The sequence below is a fragment of the Acinonyx jubatus genome, chromosome E3, assembly GCF_027475565.1.
Source record: "Acinonyx jubatus isolate Ajub_Pintada_27869175 chromosome E3, VMU_Ajub_asm_v1.0, whole genome shotgun sequence".
Taxonomy (NCBI): domain Eukaryota; kingdom Metazoa; phylum Chordata; class Mammalia; order Carnivora; family Felidae; genus Acinonyx; species Acinonyx jubatus.
The window spans coordinates 15,110,473-15,126,353 of NC_069398.1; the positions used below are offsets into that span (position 1 = coordinate 15,110,473).

Here is a 15,881-nt window from a genome sequence, read left to right on the forward strand (position 1 = left end):
ACTCTTTCTTCTTTTGATCATTCTCTCTTTACCAGTTCTTGATTCTTCCACCGATTAAATGTCAGTGTTTCAGTGTTTCATCTTCAGTATCATTCTACATTGTTCTTTGGGTTCATGTCATGCTGACAGTTCTTCGGTTGTTCATTCAGCCAGTAGTTCTTGGTCGTGTGTGGTGCTTGGGAATGCCAGTGATAAAGGGGAGGAGCAAGAAGGCGGCACTTAAGCATGTGCAGGGCGAGAGATGCATTAAGAGTTTTATGGGAAAGAGGAGGGGAAATTGCTTGTCATAAAATGCTTTTAAGACTGGCAGAACCTGGGGAGGGGTTGCGGGGTAGTTCATTGTTTCCTAGGAAAGGTGGAGAGAAAGATTTTCAAGAAAGGTATCAAGGACGTGGGCACCTGGGTGGCTTAGTCGGTTGAGCGTCCAACCCTTGGTTTCGGCTCAGGTCATGATCTCGCAGGTTTGTGAGTTGAAGCCCCACGTCAGGCCCTGCACTGACAGTGTGGAGCCTGCTTGGGATTCTCTGTCTCCCCCTGCCCTGCTCATGTGCTCTCTCTGTCTCTCTTTCTCTCAAAATAAATAAACAAACATTAAAAAAAAGAAAAGAAAAGTATCAAGGCATTTTAGGCACAAAGAATATCCTGAAAAAGAATGGTACCTTTTGGAGTATGGCAGGTTCTTGGTGTGAGAGAAAAGGAAATGCATGTTTATGCAATGGGGTATGAATCTGGAGAAGTGGTAGACCGGGGCCATGCTAAGGACTTTAGATGATTTCTGAAAGCACTTTAATGATACAGACAAGTTGGGGCAGAGAGATGATAGATTTGGGGAGGGGAGTCAAGATGGAAGCCCCAGAGACCAAGTAAGAAGTTTTTGCAAGAGTAAATTGGAGGGCCTAAATCACAGCAGTGACATTGGAGATGATAAGGATGCATTTGAATGCTGTCCAGTAGATAATCTGTCAGACCTGTTGCCTGAACGTGGAGGGATAGGGAGAATTTGGGGAACAAGTCCCTGCTTGAGTAAATAGGGAGGCCATTTTTAAAAGCTCTTTCTGTCCTGCCTCTCTGGCCACTACTGCTCTTCTGTTGGCTACAGTAGCCTCTCCTTTGGGTCTCGGTGATGCTTCTCATTCTGCTGCTCGCGTCACCTTTCTCCCACCTCTCTGCTGAATGCGAAGTTGATTTTTCTGGTTCATACTTCACCGAACTTCAGAACCATATGTTCAGCTGCATTCTACACATGGATATTCTAGAGCAGTGGTTTTCAGAATTTATCTGAGGACTCCCCAGAGGCTGTCTGAAACTTCCATGAAATTCACAAGGTCACACTATTTTCATGATAGAAAGTTTACTTGTGGTCTTCACTCTTTTTTCTCATAAGTACATAGTGGAGTTTTCTAGAGGCTACATAATGTGGATGTCACAACAAATTGGATGCAGAAGTAGATGTGAAATCGACCTGCTTTCTGTTAAGCCAGATATTAAAGATGTTTGGAAAAATGTAAAAACAGTGCATGCATACATTTCACTCTTTTTGTTTTGGAAAACTTATTTCAGAAAATATATATTCATTCAGTGAAAATACATATTCGTGTAAGAGTTTATTTTTTTCTTTAAATATTTATTTATTTTGAGAGAGAGAGAAAGTAAACAAGAAAGGGGCAGAGAGGGGGAGAGAGAATCCTGACTCAGGACTCAGTCCCATGAACTGTAAGATTATGACCTGAGCCAAAATCAAGAGTTGAAGGCTTAACCAACGGAGACACCCATGCACTCCAAGAGTTTTTGTTTTTGTTTGTGTTTTTTTATTTTTTTTAATGTTTGTTTTTGAGAGAGAGAGAGACACACACACACAGAATCCTAAGCAGCCTCCAGGCTTCGAGCGGTCAGCACACAGTTGGATGCGGGGCTTGAGCCCTTGAGCCAAAGTCAGAGGCTTTAATCGACTAAGCCACCCAGGCGCCCCAAGAGTTTATTTTTTAAATGAATTAATATATTTTTAAATATCTCTATAAATTTCTAATATGGTAAATATAGTTTTAACCCACATAAACAAAAGATCTTTGGTGTTCTCAATAACTTTTAAAAGCACAAAGGGGTCTTGAGACCAAAACATTTGAGAATTAAACTGTCATACAGAAACAGTAAACCTAACATCAAAACCAAAGCTCATTCTCACGTATTTTCCAAACTTAGTTTTTGTCTTCTATTACAGTATCTTGGTAGATGGTACTACTGTCTACCCACATTCCAGGCCAGAAATCTGAGGGTCATCCTTAATCCCCCTTTTTTAACCTAGACAGCAGTAGTGATCACTAACATTTATTGGGTACTCGCAAGGGGCCAAGTACTATTTTCAGTTCTTTACATCCATTGTCTTATTAAAGCCTCACAACAACCCTGCCTGGTAGAGGTATTAATACTTACCCCTGTTTTACAGATGAGGGGAACAGAGGTACAGGTTCTTAAGTGGCTTGCCCATGGTCATACAGCTAGTAAGTTGCAGAGCCAAGATTTAAATCTAGTCAGTCTTTTGAACCTGCACTTCTTTATTCTGAAACAGTTTGTGTAGATTGATAGGACATGTTTCTTAAGGATTTTATTTTTATTTATTTATTTTTAATGTTTATTTATTTTTGAGAGAGAGCAGGGAGGGGCAGAGAGAGAGGGAAACACAGAATGCGAGCAGGCTCCAGGCTCTGAACTGTCAGCACAGAGCCCGACTCAGGGCTCGAATTCATGGACCGCCAGATCATGACCTGAGCTGAAGTTGGACGCTTAACCAGCTGAGCCACCCAGGTGCCCCTCTTGAAGATTTTATATGCACATTCCCTATAAAGTCATCTGGGCCTGGTGCTTTTTAGAGAGGTAAATCTTAGAGGACTTTTTTCAGTGTTTTTTGATGTTGTTCTAGGATCTTCTCTATAAGCTCATTTGGGTAAATTATACTTTATAGGGCAGACACTGGGCCTATAGCTTGCAAATTTGGCCCAGTGCCTATTTTTGTATTCCAAGTTTTGCTGAAACACAGTCACATCCATTCATTTATGTGTTGTCTATGGCTGGTTTTTGTGCTACCATAGCAGAGTTGTAGTTGAAAGACTATATGGCCTATAAAATGTTTACTATCCAGCTCTTTACAGGAAAGATTTGCCAAGCCATGTTACGGAACATTGTTTACATTTTGAATGCTGTCTTTTTTAATCCCTGGCACGGTTTGTATTTCTTTTTTCTCCCCATTGTTCGGGATTACTAAAATTTTGTCAGACTTCCTGGTAACACTGTTGGGTGTTCCCTTTTCTGCTGTGCTCTTCAACGATTTAAATAGCATTAGACTTAGAGTTACATGTTTCTTAGAAGTATTCTAGTAAAAACAAAAAACACTGAATGGCAGTATTGGTCAAACTGTCTGATCCTGATGGGTGATTTCATAAATTCCTCCATTTCTTCTGTTCTAATTACTGTTTATTTTCTTGCCTTTTTCAGGGTCAGAGTTAAATCTCTCCTCCATCTTTTCGAGTTAATTATAGAGTTGAGCCTAAAGAAAAATCTTCATTTTAGAAAATCATCTCATTTTTTCCTAATTTTAAAAAACCATGGGGCGCCTGGGTGGCGCAGTCGGTTAAGCGTCCGACTTCAGCCAGGTCACGATCTCGCGGTCCGGGAGTTCGAGCCCCGCGTCAGGCTCTGGGCTGATGGCTCAGAGCCTGGAGCCTGTTTCCGATTCTGTGTCTCCCTCTCTCTGCCCCTCCCCCGTTCATGTTCTGTCTCTCTCTGTCCCAAAAATAAATAAACGTTGAAAAAAAAAATTAAAAAAAAAATCAGGTTAACTACCAGTTTATTTTTTTCATAAAGCCACACCTTGGAGTTACTAGTTTACTTTGTAAAGTCCTTGGTTTCTCCTTTTATCTCCACTAATTCCTTCTTATGCTTCATTTAGTTCATTTTTTAACTTCAATAAGATGCTTTTTATTCATTCTTGTTTGTTGAAAATAGTTAAGGCTAGGAATTTTTCTTTAAGCATTGGTTTAGCCGTATCTTAAAATTTATCATGTGTTTTGTTTTCACTAGTATTTTCTTGGTAACTCTACAGTTTTGGTATTTCTTTTTCTTTTTCAGCTCAAAATTTATTTAAGGCTGTTTCATTTGCTAGTTTTGTTGTTTCTAATGTGGTTGCATTGTAATCCAGAAATGTCATCTGTATTATTTGTACTTTTTGCAATATAGTGGTGTTTTCTTCAGTACTATATTGTGTGTGTGTGTGTGTGTGTGTGTGTGTGTGTGTACTTTTATACTGTTTCATCGGTATTTGTCAAAAAAGGTGTTCTCTGTCTATCAAGGTAGATGGTTTTGCCTTTTTTCCCAGTTTTTCTGTCTCCACTTGATTTACATGTTTTGATACTAAGTTTTGGTATATAAAGGTTCTTTTAGCTGTTCAAATTTTTTTAGTTGGTTTCTTTTATCAGTATGAAACATCTTGTTTTGTTTTTTTTTTCCAACGTTTTTTATTTATTTTTGGGACAGAGAGAGACAGAGCATGAACGGGGGAGGGGCAGAGAGAGAGGGAGACACCGAATCGGAGGCAGGCTCCAGGCTCTGAGCCATCAGCCCAGAGCCTGACACGGGACTCGAACTCACGGACCGCGAGATCGTGACCTGGCTGAAGTCGGACGCTTAACCGACTGCGCCACCTAGGCGCCCCAACATCTTGTTTTTTATAATGATTTTCTGATTGAATTTCTTTAAACTGGACATTAATATTGCTTTTATTTAAATTTTGTTAGCATTTTTGGTCATATATCTGTATACTTTTCCCCCTCAACTTCCTGTATTGTTTTGTTTTAGAAGTGATTTTTGCAAAGTACATTCCTTAAAGTTTTTCTTTTCTTAAAAAAGCTAAAGAGCTTTTATTAATAAGTAAATTTAACTCATTTACATTTATTTTGATTACAGATCGTTTGGAGCTCATGCGTGGCATCTGTCTATATTTCATATTAACTGCAATTCTGAAATAATTATTTTTATTGCATTTTCTGTATCTTTTGAATGGATTGAGTTTTCTTATTTGCTCATTTTTTTTCTCTTTTCAGTGGTTTGGATATTTATTGATGTAATTAACCTAAATTTTAACTGCACAAACACACTAGCCAAAAATCATGCAGTAATTATGTCTGTTACCCAGCAACCCCATCCTTACCACCCTACCTTCACACGCAGTTAACTTCTTTACTCTTCCAGTATGCATCATGTTTATATCTGGGATTTCACTTCAGATTATTTAGTTCAGTTTTATAATCAGTAGTTACATTGTCTTAATATTTTTACTGGTTTTAGTTAACTCTTCTGGCCCCAGAAATGAGGACCTATCTCGGCCTTACTTTCCCCATGACACTCGACTGAGGAGTACAGCAGCTCTCTGAATTGGAGGCAGGGATGGGGCTGCCGGGTGACAGACGGAAATACTGCTTCTGAATTCCTGGTCACTTTTGGCATAGTGTTAAGGTTCTCCTACATTATTCACATAAATCGTTCACAAGTGTTTGCCTGTAGGTTATCTTCTAATTCCTTGAATGTATTAAAGACCATTTTCCTGTTGCTGTCTCATATAAATAATGTCGTTGGGTTTTAAATTGTTACAATCTTGTCTTTTCCTTTTAGTAATACAGTGGCAGGCAAGCCTGTGTTTTAGCAGTGGATAACCGTATTACAAGGTTACATTTAGTTGCCAGATACAGTGCTGAACCTGTACTAAACATGCAAAGGTTGAGTTGGAGTTTTTGTGTTTTTTATGATTTCATAGTTATGTGTACTTTATCTTTTTTTTGGTTTCAGAGGTACTTTAGAATATTCTAGTGCCTTGTTTTCCTTGTGACAGAGGAATATACATTATTGCTGCTTTCTGGGAGCATTAAATTGTCTGGGAGACAAAAGTTTCATATATAAAGTAATTAGACCTAGAATGTACTTGGCTCAAATTATTAATGTGAGGCTTTTTGGTTGCCTTCAAGAATGGAAGGGATTCCAAGCAATAGATGGAATGTAATTTTGTAATTTTTTCAGTGCAGTCCTCCTGAATGACAGTTTGCTTGTACTACTTTAGAGGAATCAAAATCACATGAGAAAATAAGAGACCAGATCCCGTATTAAAGAATACTAGTATTAGTGACGTAGACAAACTCCACCAGTGGCCGGGAGATAGAAGGTGGTTAGTGAGGCCAGACCTACATGAAGGAGACTCTAGAGCTGCGAGGGGTGGGGGTGGGGACGGGGGAGCAGGTAGCTGCTGGAAATGATACCGGTGACCTCTTTATCACACCATCATACGCATTGTAGGCATTTAACAAATATTTCCTGTATTTGGTCCACAGAATAGCTTCTGCTTGTGGAGTTTTTACATTGTGCTGGGTACTAGATCAACACTGCCTGTACGGGCAAGGTGAAAGACACACAGACGACCCAGTTCTAGTGGCAGTGTTCGAATTTCAGGCCTGGAGCTCTCAACCCTTGGGCAGCATTTTCTCCGAGCATCCTCACTGGTCACATGGATACATTTCACTTTATTTGTCTGACAGTGGCATCTGTAAAGATGTGTCGAACTCTCACGGAAACGTTAAACGGCCGCAAAAGGTGGTATTGTGCCGATCATTAACAGATACCCGTTGTTTGTATCGCCTTGTACTTGGTGCTCTGTAAGCAGTAACAGTTAACTCGAGGATAGCTCTGCAGAGTATAGGTGTTACCCCATTTGACGGGGGAGACCACAGGCTCGGTCACGTCTATACAGCTTGTCCAAAGACACAGAGCTCAGTAAAGGCAGCACTGTGATTAAAACCTGGGTCCATCCAGCACTGAAAGTTCTTATACCACGCGGCATTTATGTAATTTAGAGACTAGGTATATCTTCACCGGCTTGAGTCCTTTCCATCAGTTTGTTTACTTATTTGATCTCTTTTAAGGGTCTAAAAATACACTTTATAATTTCAGATTGTTCATACAGTAGACAAATGGCTATTTCTCAGCTCTGCTTAAGAGAGGTTATCTATGTTACTTCTCCCATTTTGGTTAGTTTCACAGATGTCATTCTGTTATCTTTGTATTCACTTCCCCGTTCTGAGTTTGTCCTATTTGAGACTTTATGTTTTAACAGCAAAAAATATTGTTAACTTTGTCTGTTTTTAAAGAAACTGTCAGATTGTTTTCTATCCTTTCTACCTGTTACTTGTGTTCAGTCTTTCAGAGATGAAGAATAGGAACCAAACACATTAAAAATGAGGCAGATTAAGAACAGTTTCCAGAGAATTGAGGATTCTTTTAGGATTACCAAAATTCAATTCAGCACATTTGTTCTTGAAGCTACTGTGAGTTCTCTAGTTGCACAATCAGGTGCTTGTTCTCTGATCAGAATAATATGGGACGGAGCTGGTGAGCATGAGCTGTCCAGGCCAGGGGGTGCTGATGATGTCCATGCCCTTATTGGAGAGGTAGTTAGCAGAAGTAAAATTTGACTCTCTCCTAAGAAAACCCTAGCCTGTGAGTGAGGATATCCTCACACACTTGAACTTTCCGTTCCTTTAGGGTTGTTTTTCTTAGTGCCTTTTTACTTAGATGGCTTACTGTGGAGGTACACTTTACTGGCTAATCTTTTCCACCCCTTTTCTTTTGTTGGGATTAGTGCCAGAACAGATAAAGCCCAGTGTAAGCCAGCCTCAGCCTGCCAACTCTAATAACGGCACTTCCACAGCAACCAGCACTAATAATAATGCCAAGCGAGCCACAGCCAACAATCCGCAGCAGCCGCAGCCGCCGCAGCAGCCGCCACAGCCGCCACAGCAGCCGCAGCAGCCGCAGCCGCAGCCGCAGCCACCACAGGCCTTGCCTCGGTATCCTCGGGAAGTACCACCACGATTTCGCCACCAGGAACACAAACAGCTTCTAAAGAGGGGTCAGCATTTTCCTGTCATAGCAGCAAACCTGGGATCTGCTGTTAAAGTGTTAAGCAGCCAGTCAGAAAGCAGTGCTTTAACAAATCAACAGCCACAAAATAACGGAGAGGTGCAGAACAGCAAAAACCAGTCAGGTGAGAGAAGGCATTTCTTACGAGACTCCCACTGTCATCATTAGCAGCGTAGCAAGTGTATACATTCATGGCTTTTGGGGGGTGTATTTGTGTTCGTCAGTGTCTACAAATAAGAGTTCCGTGCAGGGAGTTATGAATGGGGAACCCTAAAAATGTTTCCTGTAAGCTGACTGCCCATCCTGCTTTTTAAATGATTAATCACTGTCCCTCCAGGTGTTCTACCCATTTTAGTAAGTAGCTTATAGCTTAAATCGATAAAACTGTAGCTCAGATTGAGCACCCTCCCCCAAGGGATGTGCTAAGCAGTTATACACATTATTGCAATTAATTGTTGACAGCTCTGTGAGGCATAAGTTGTTCTTATCCTCACTTTTCAACAGAGGTAACTGGGGCACCAAGACATTAGCTAAGTTGCCTAACCTCACTCCGTTACCATGTGCCATTAAAAGACTGTTGCACGTGGAAATTATATTCAGACAGCACACCCATTCAGTTATTGCCACAGATCAGCAAGGGTGGTGAGGCAGGAAGTGTATGTGATTACAGTTTTCTCAAAGCTCGGTTTGTTTCAACATGTTCTGACGGGCTCTGATGGTTTGTTTGTCCCTTCATTTTTCAAACTGTTTTTGAAGCATTTACTACAAGCCAGATAGAGACTTGAGGAGAATCAAGGTTCCCACACATGCAAACACTAGCAGATCCTGGTTATGAACAAAGCTTCTAGAGCCAAATGGACCTGGCTTTTAAATCCCGGCTCTTTGGACATGTCACTTAATTGCGCTACGAGCCTGCGTCTCATCCGAGCAGCCTTTACTAACCATCCCGGCAAGAGTTACTCTCTCTCTCTCTCTCTCTCTCTCTCTCTCTCTCTCTCTCTCTGCTGTCCTATGTACACCAGGAACTCCTCTGCACGTCATGTTACCGTGTCTCCCAGCTAATGAGGGGCAGAGCTCAAGTTCCAGCTCCAGAGCTGTGCTCCTGACAGCTGTGCTGTATTTGGGCACCATACTGCACGGTGGTGGGGAAGGAGGAAGAGGACACAGATGTGATCTTTCTGGCATAGGTGATCAGAGCAGCACATTAGTATTGGAAAGGATGCAAACGTAAATTACCACCGCCCCCCCCCCCCCCCACCCCAGCCACTTAACTCCCTTGTGTGGGCTTGCCCAATCACTTAACTTACTTGGACCTTCTCCTAATCTTAGTACGGACATTAATGCCCAACCTATATGGTTGCTTTGAGGATTAAACTGTGCGATGTGTTTTAAGCATGTAGCTTGGCGCCTAATGTTTAGGTGCTGAATGAATTATCTTCCCCAAAACTTTTACAGAAGAACTTGTACTTTTCAGGAAGAAGAGTCTGGTTTAGACATTATATATGATGCCAAGCAGTTAATTTGGTGTGAAGTTCATCTGAGAAATCAGATTGGGAACAGATGTATTGAGTCATCAGCATGTTTTCTAAAAGTGTGGTTGAAACCTTAGGAGAGGCTACTCACACAACATGTGCTCGAGTACCTATACACCAAACTGGTGGCATCGGAGTTCACAAAACAAACAGGGAAGTGGGCCAGTAAATTTAGAAAATGGTATGATGTTGAATACGCTTTTTCAGTTTGGGAAATGAAAGAACAAAGGTGTTTTTGAAATGGACCAATAGGAGTGTAAGAGTGTTTTTCTCAAAAGTGGGTAGTGGTCAGAAATCCCCAATTATGACAGATGTGAATTCAGATGAAAAGAAGGCCTATGTGAGCATAGGAAGAAATCTTCAACAGAGGCTGAAAAGGAAAAGTATCCTGCGTATTTCTCCAAGGACTTTCCGAGGGGGCACTGCGGGGGCACTGCGTTAATGTGGAGGTGGAGCCGGAAGCCAGGAGGGTGCGGCAGTCGGCAGTCTGGCTGAGCCCGGAGGCTTGTGAATGACAAAGGCAGAGTGCTCTGCAGAGAAACCAGACTTGTGCTTTTATCTGTTTTGAAAACATTTGCGAACCCCCCTTACCAGCATATGTCACATGTTTACATTAAAACATCTTTGTAGGCGCTACTCGGAGTAGGAGCGACTTTAGCCACGTAAGAGACCACCGGGTGTCTGTGAGCCAGGGAAGCCGCCTGAGACTGTCAGGCCTGCCCTGGCCTCTGAGGGGTATTTACAACAGTAATGACTGACCTTTAGCGGGTGTTCGCTACGATGCACACACCTCACGAACACATTTAAGCCTCATTTTACAGATTCGAGCTTAGGCTAGTGATCAGTGAGGAGCGGCGTAGCCTATGTTATAAACAGCTTGAGCAGTAGTCCACAGACACAAAAGCTGTGGTGTCGTGAACCGCATGCAGTTCAGAATTGTACGAACATGATCTTAACTTTTTAATTTTTGTATCCGTGTTTGACATTTTTGTTTCCCGAACAGATGCAGTTAATGGACATGATTTGACATGTTAATCAGTACATACAATAAATACGCAGCTATTTGCTTAAAGTTTTCATGATAAAAGTGAGGAGTGCTGGATACACCTCCTTAGTCCTCACAGAACTCATTTCTCATTTATTCAGTGCAGTCAGGGAGCAGGGGTCTCACCTAGATGAGAACAGGTACTTCGTGAATCAGAGGTCACAAGCTCAGCCCCTTCGCGGGCCTAGCAAGTAAGCGAAGTAGAAGATAAGAAAGAGTGATGGGAACTGGGGCAACTGTACTGAGTTTTGTACCCTTCCGAAATACCTGTGCCAGCCTTTAGAACCCTGCTGCGCTGGTCAAACCAGACTGCTCTGCGTGCCCAGCTTCCCATTTGTGGCCGGGCCTCAAACACGCATGATGCTTTCAGTCTGTGCCAAGGGACTTAGAGCCTTCGGGTATCGGGCTTTGCTGCTGCCCAAATAACACTTCAGTTTGGAGGACCTAGAGGCCTTTAGGTAATAAAGGATCTGGGCGGCGCTGATGCACCTAACAGGGCTGGCAGAAGTATTGTTCTTACGGGGCCAAAGTGTTCCGACCCACGTTTTATTATCCAGCTGACAAAGAGCTAAACAGATAGAGAAACAAATCCCCATGTACCCTGCACCCAGATCCAGCGGTTGTTAGTAGTTTCCCACCTTGACTTCCCATACACACCTCCTTCCCTCATCTTCCTCCTTGCCTTCACGTGTACACTTCCCCATCATGTGTACATACGTGTGCACACACGTGCACATGCATTACACTTCACCTTTAATACTGCTACAGGCAGTTTCCCAAGAATAAGGATCGTCTCCTGTGCAACCATGATGCCATGATCCACCCCTGCGCAAAGAGGGGACATGTTCAGTATCTTGTAATACGTAGTTCGTGTTCACAGTTCCGCTGGTTCTTCCAAGAATGTCATTTTGTTTGTTTATGGTAGGATATCGTTTATATAAAATATAAAGCCTGCAAAACAACATTCTGTATTGCTTAGAGATGAGTTCAGATACAGCATTTTGAGTGGTTACCCTCGGTGACTCACTGGGGAAGGGAGGAGATGTGGTCAGAGAAGGGTGCACAGGACTTTTTTGTATTCGTTATTTCTCACGGGGAGGGGCATGTGGGTATTGTCTGCATTGCTTTTCATAGCCTTTACTACGTTTGAAATTTTTTTTTTTTTTAAAGAAATCTCAAGGTCATTTGAGCTATCATGGGGAATGACCAAGAAATGGGGCTGTTTTAATGAAAAAGAGAATGTTAAGGTTTCCAGAGATGTTTCAAGATGAAAATATTGTCCATCCACCTGTGCTCTTTACTGCCTTTTCAGTGTGGTTCATGTCCTTGCTGTCCCGGAGCTTCTGCTTTTTGCTCTCTATTCGCACCTCTTCGCCCTTAGTCTATAAACCTAGTTAAGCTTGTATCGTCTTTTTAAGAAAAATTTAAACTCCCAGTCTCCTGAGGAATCACAGAATTTCCTCCACCGTCTCACAGAGTGGTCTATATTTGTACTCTCTGATACATCACTTCAGTCCTCTGTAGTCTGGCTCCTGCTCACTTGACTAAAATAGCTCTTCCTAAGGTCACTGATCTTCTGAACGACAAATCCAGACTAACTTATTTTTAGTTTTAGTTGTGGCAAAAAACAGGCTTTTCCGTTTTTATCTTAATAGACACCTACATTTTTATTGTTGATCGTGCCCTCCTCCTGAAAGCTCTTGCATTCTTTCCCTTTTCTTTGACCAATTTTCAGGTTTTATTTCCCCCCATGGCTTTGCTTCAGATCTCTCCCCAGTTTTAGGTTCATGTCCTCTGGATGTCTTCAGCTGATGTGAGGCCCCTCAAACCCCACACGTCCAAAATGGAACTTCTCATCCGGCCACATTCCAGTGTCTCTTTCTGGGTTCCATTGCTCAGAAGGTTGGCATCCCCATCATCCAGCACCAGTCATCTAGAAATCTTAAACTCATGTCTCACGGGCCACTGGTTGTCCAGGTCCTGCTGGTTCATCTCCCACATGTCTCAGCTTTTCTCTCCCGGGGATGGCCATCACCACTGGCCCCATCGAGGCACTCACCATCTGGTCTGGAGCAGCACCCCTGAGATTGTCTTTTATGGTTGTCTCCCAGCAGCCTCACCTCGTGTCTCAAACCAGAAACCAGCCATGATCCGTGCATCACATTTGGTTGGTAGTATTGCTTTTGTCTTCTTTAATCTAGAAGAGGATGGCTTGCAGCCCATTCCAGTCAAGTTTTACTGGAAGACTGCCACGCCACTCGTGTCCACATTGTTTTTATGCCTGCTTCCAGGCCACAGCGGCAGAGTGGTTGCCACAGAGACCATCTGACTGGCAAGACTTGAAATATTCACTAATCGGACCTTCACGGGAAAAGTTTTCCCAGCCCCTGGACTAGAGGCCAGAATAACTGAAAGAAACGTTCTAGACTTTGTCCCTTGAGTGCTGTTTGAAATTGTGCATGTCAGCCTCTCATATTCCCAGTGATACTGCATCATCCTTCCCAGAAATACTATGACACCGAAGTACTATTTACTTCTGAAGGACTTTGTCCTCTGGTGAGAATGAAGTCTTTAAGGCAGAAAGCACATGTTTAACATGTTTAACATGTTAAATCTGTTATATGCTATATATTTAATAAGAAAAGTAAATGAACTTTCTTGAATCTAAATTCTTCCTGAGCAGATTATACTGTTAATTTACAAATCACTTGAATTATAGCCAGTCTGTGCTCTGCCTGCACATGCCCGCTTTGATCTTTGTGCAGAGGCTCTAGGAAGTGACACCTTTCTTCTTGAGATGTGATGCTAGAGCTGCCCCCCAGCACCCTTGAGAGACTAGGAGCCGGTGGTAGTTTGCATTTCCAGTGTTCTGCAGTTAAAGCACAGTCATACGGATCTTAGTTTGCCTACATCATTGCCGTGTGTACAGATTTGTGTTTTGCACCACACTCAGTAAAACTCCACTGTCCCCTTTCCTCACGCCAACACGGGGTTTCACAGTCTCGCTGTTGCTTGCTGTTTCCTGGAAAAACTTAACAGGATTGTTAATAAGGTTCCTCTGGGTTTATCCTCTGGATCATTTGTGATGATGGGTTTTGGTTTCCTTATCTGTAAGGGAAACATACTAAAAATTTGACCTCTCCCAATTCTGAAATAATCTCAGTCTCTGAAATGTTTTAGTTGCAATCGCCGAGGAACCCTCTTCTTTTTACACCTTAATTAGACGAGGATCTCCCCACCTCTGTCTAAACTGCACGTTTTTCATAACCAAAAGGTCCTTGGTGAACAGTTTTCAAAATACTCTTTTAGGTTTTTTTGAAAGTATCAAATAGTTTTCAGATTAAAAATGGAATTTTAGCTAATAAGTGCTGATGGATCTCTACTTTTCCTAAAATACATAGAAATATATAGCAAAAGACACATTTAGACCACCACCACCTCCAAACCAGCTCATGACTAGATTCTGAGAAATTTTTACTAACATTAAAGGTGATAGAATTTGGTTTGCAAAATGTATCATGCTGTTTGCTGGGGGGTTTTTTTGTTTGTTTGCTTGCTGCTTTTGATGTATTTTGACATAAAAAGGCTTTGCATTTGGGGCAAATAGATCTAGGTCCTTTGTTTTGTGGGTTTTTTGTTTTTTGTTGGTTTTTTTTTTTAACTTTTTTATGTATAAAAAAATTCTCATTCACTGGTGACTTCATGGTTTCATCTTTTAACACAATCATATGAAATTGTTTTTGACAAAATTTGTCTCATTTCAAGAAATCTTTTTAAAGTATTGGATATTCCTTTTCTCCTGTTGATTTAAAATGCTAACATTTCACAAATGCTTGGATCTGTTTCTGGTTTGCTTTTACTGTTCGGTTAAAGCTTCGACATTCGGGCAGTGCAGCACTGGCTAGCTGTTGCATGATCATGCGGTTCCCCCCGCCCTCTCCCACTCCTGAGATTTTTTTTGGAATTCTCTTATGTTCTACATGAATCTTTAAGTCACTTAAACCAAGTTACAGACTCCTGCTGGCAATTTCTTTTAATTGAATTAAACTTTAAGAAAGAATATTATTATTATCTTCTTATTCAGGAACAAGTTTCTGTATTTAATCACGTTGTCTTCTGTGGCCTGCAATCAAATGGAATCATAAATGACTAAATATTTTTGTTAGCTTCATTCCAAGCTGCTTTATAGTTTCTGTGGCTGTTGCAGTTAGGATCCTTTTTTAATCACATTTTCTCATTGACTATTTCTGGTGTATAGGAAAACCATTGCTTTTACATGTTAACCTGCTTTGTTTCCTGTCTGCTCTCCTTACCTTTTTTCTGGATCATCTTCCAGCACAAGGCTGCGTATTAGTGTTGATGACACCTATCCTACCTTTTTCCTGTCATTATGGGAATGCTTTTGCTGTTTAAGTGTTAAATTCCAGGTCTGTTCATTTATTTTCAGCTTAGGTAGTTTTGTCTAACATTCTTGATCTTATTTACTCCTGCTATTTGGAAGTGGGAAGAAAACACGCGCTTGTAGAAAAACAAAGAATGGAAACAAGTACTTTTGCTCTAGCCTTTGAGATGATGATGATGATGGTGGTGGCGGCGGCGGCGGCGGCGGCGGCAGCTTGATTATTTAGATTTGGAGATGTTGATGGATTTGGGGCTTGGCAGTGTTTAGGATTTGCCATGCTCAGGAAGCAAGCAAGGATAAATCTTAGGTTTTAGGAAACTTACTGAGATGAAGAAAAGCAATAAAGAAGCAGGAACTTTTTTCCCCCTTTGAGAGGAGGTGCCTGTGGGGGAATAATTCAGGAATTAGCATTCTTTGTGAGTTATGTAGAGATTTAAAGTAAGCAGGTTGTTGTATGCTTTCCAGTTTTGTTCTTCCTGAGATAGACGTGATGGAGTGAAAAATGTGCTTTGGAGACAGGACTGAAAAATCCCAGTAATCGTCACTATATATTAATTAGTGATAATAACCGCCCTCATTTATTAAGTACTTACTCTGGATCAGGTATGGTTCAAAGCACTTTTAATTATTAACCACTCCATCTTCCAGCTATTTGTGATGGGTATTATTATCGTCCCTGCTTTACAGATGAGGAAACTAATTTGCAGGAAGACGGAGCCTCTTGCCTATGATCACACAGCTAGTAAATGGCAGGGCAGCTTTTAAGTCCAAGCAGTCTGGCAACAGAGCTGTGCTCTTACTCACTGTACCCAGTTGGCGCTCCGTGGAGCAGTTACTCGAAGCTGGTGTTGAACTAAATACTTCACACAGGACAGTGTAGCTCCCGGCTGGGTGGCGTGGTACTGTTTGTGTCCCCAGTCTGCAGACTTGGTCATACAGCTGCTGT

General features: G+C 41.7%; 1 protein-coding gene across 11 annotated transcripts in view; it reads left to right on the forward strand.

Annotated features, from left to right (window-relative positions):
• TNRC6A (trinucleotide repeat containing adaptor 6A) overlaps positions 1-15,881 on the forward strand; it is a 98,401-nt gene that overhangs the window by 45,539 nt on the left and 36,981 nt on the right. For 7 of the 11 annotated variants that reach the window (XR_008294671.1, XM_053213440.1, XM_053213439.1 and 4 more), the window contains one exon: positions 7,676-8,080. The exons of the other annotated variants lie outside the window; for them this stretch is intronic. Coding sequence is in view for 6 of the 7 variants with exons in the window: in XM_053213440.1 (XP_053069415.1) it covers positions 7,676-8,080 (405 nt within the window). In the remaining variant the exon portion in view is untranslated. The remainder of the gene's footprint in view (positions 1-7,675; positions 8,081-15,881) is intronic. 11 annotated transcript variants of the gene reach the window in all.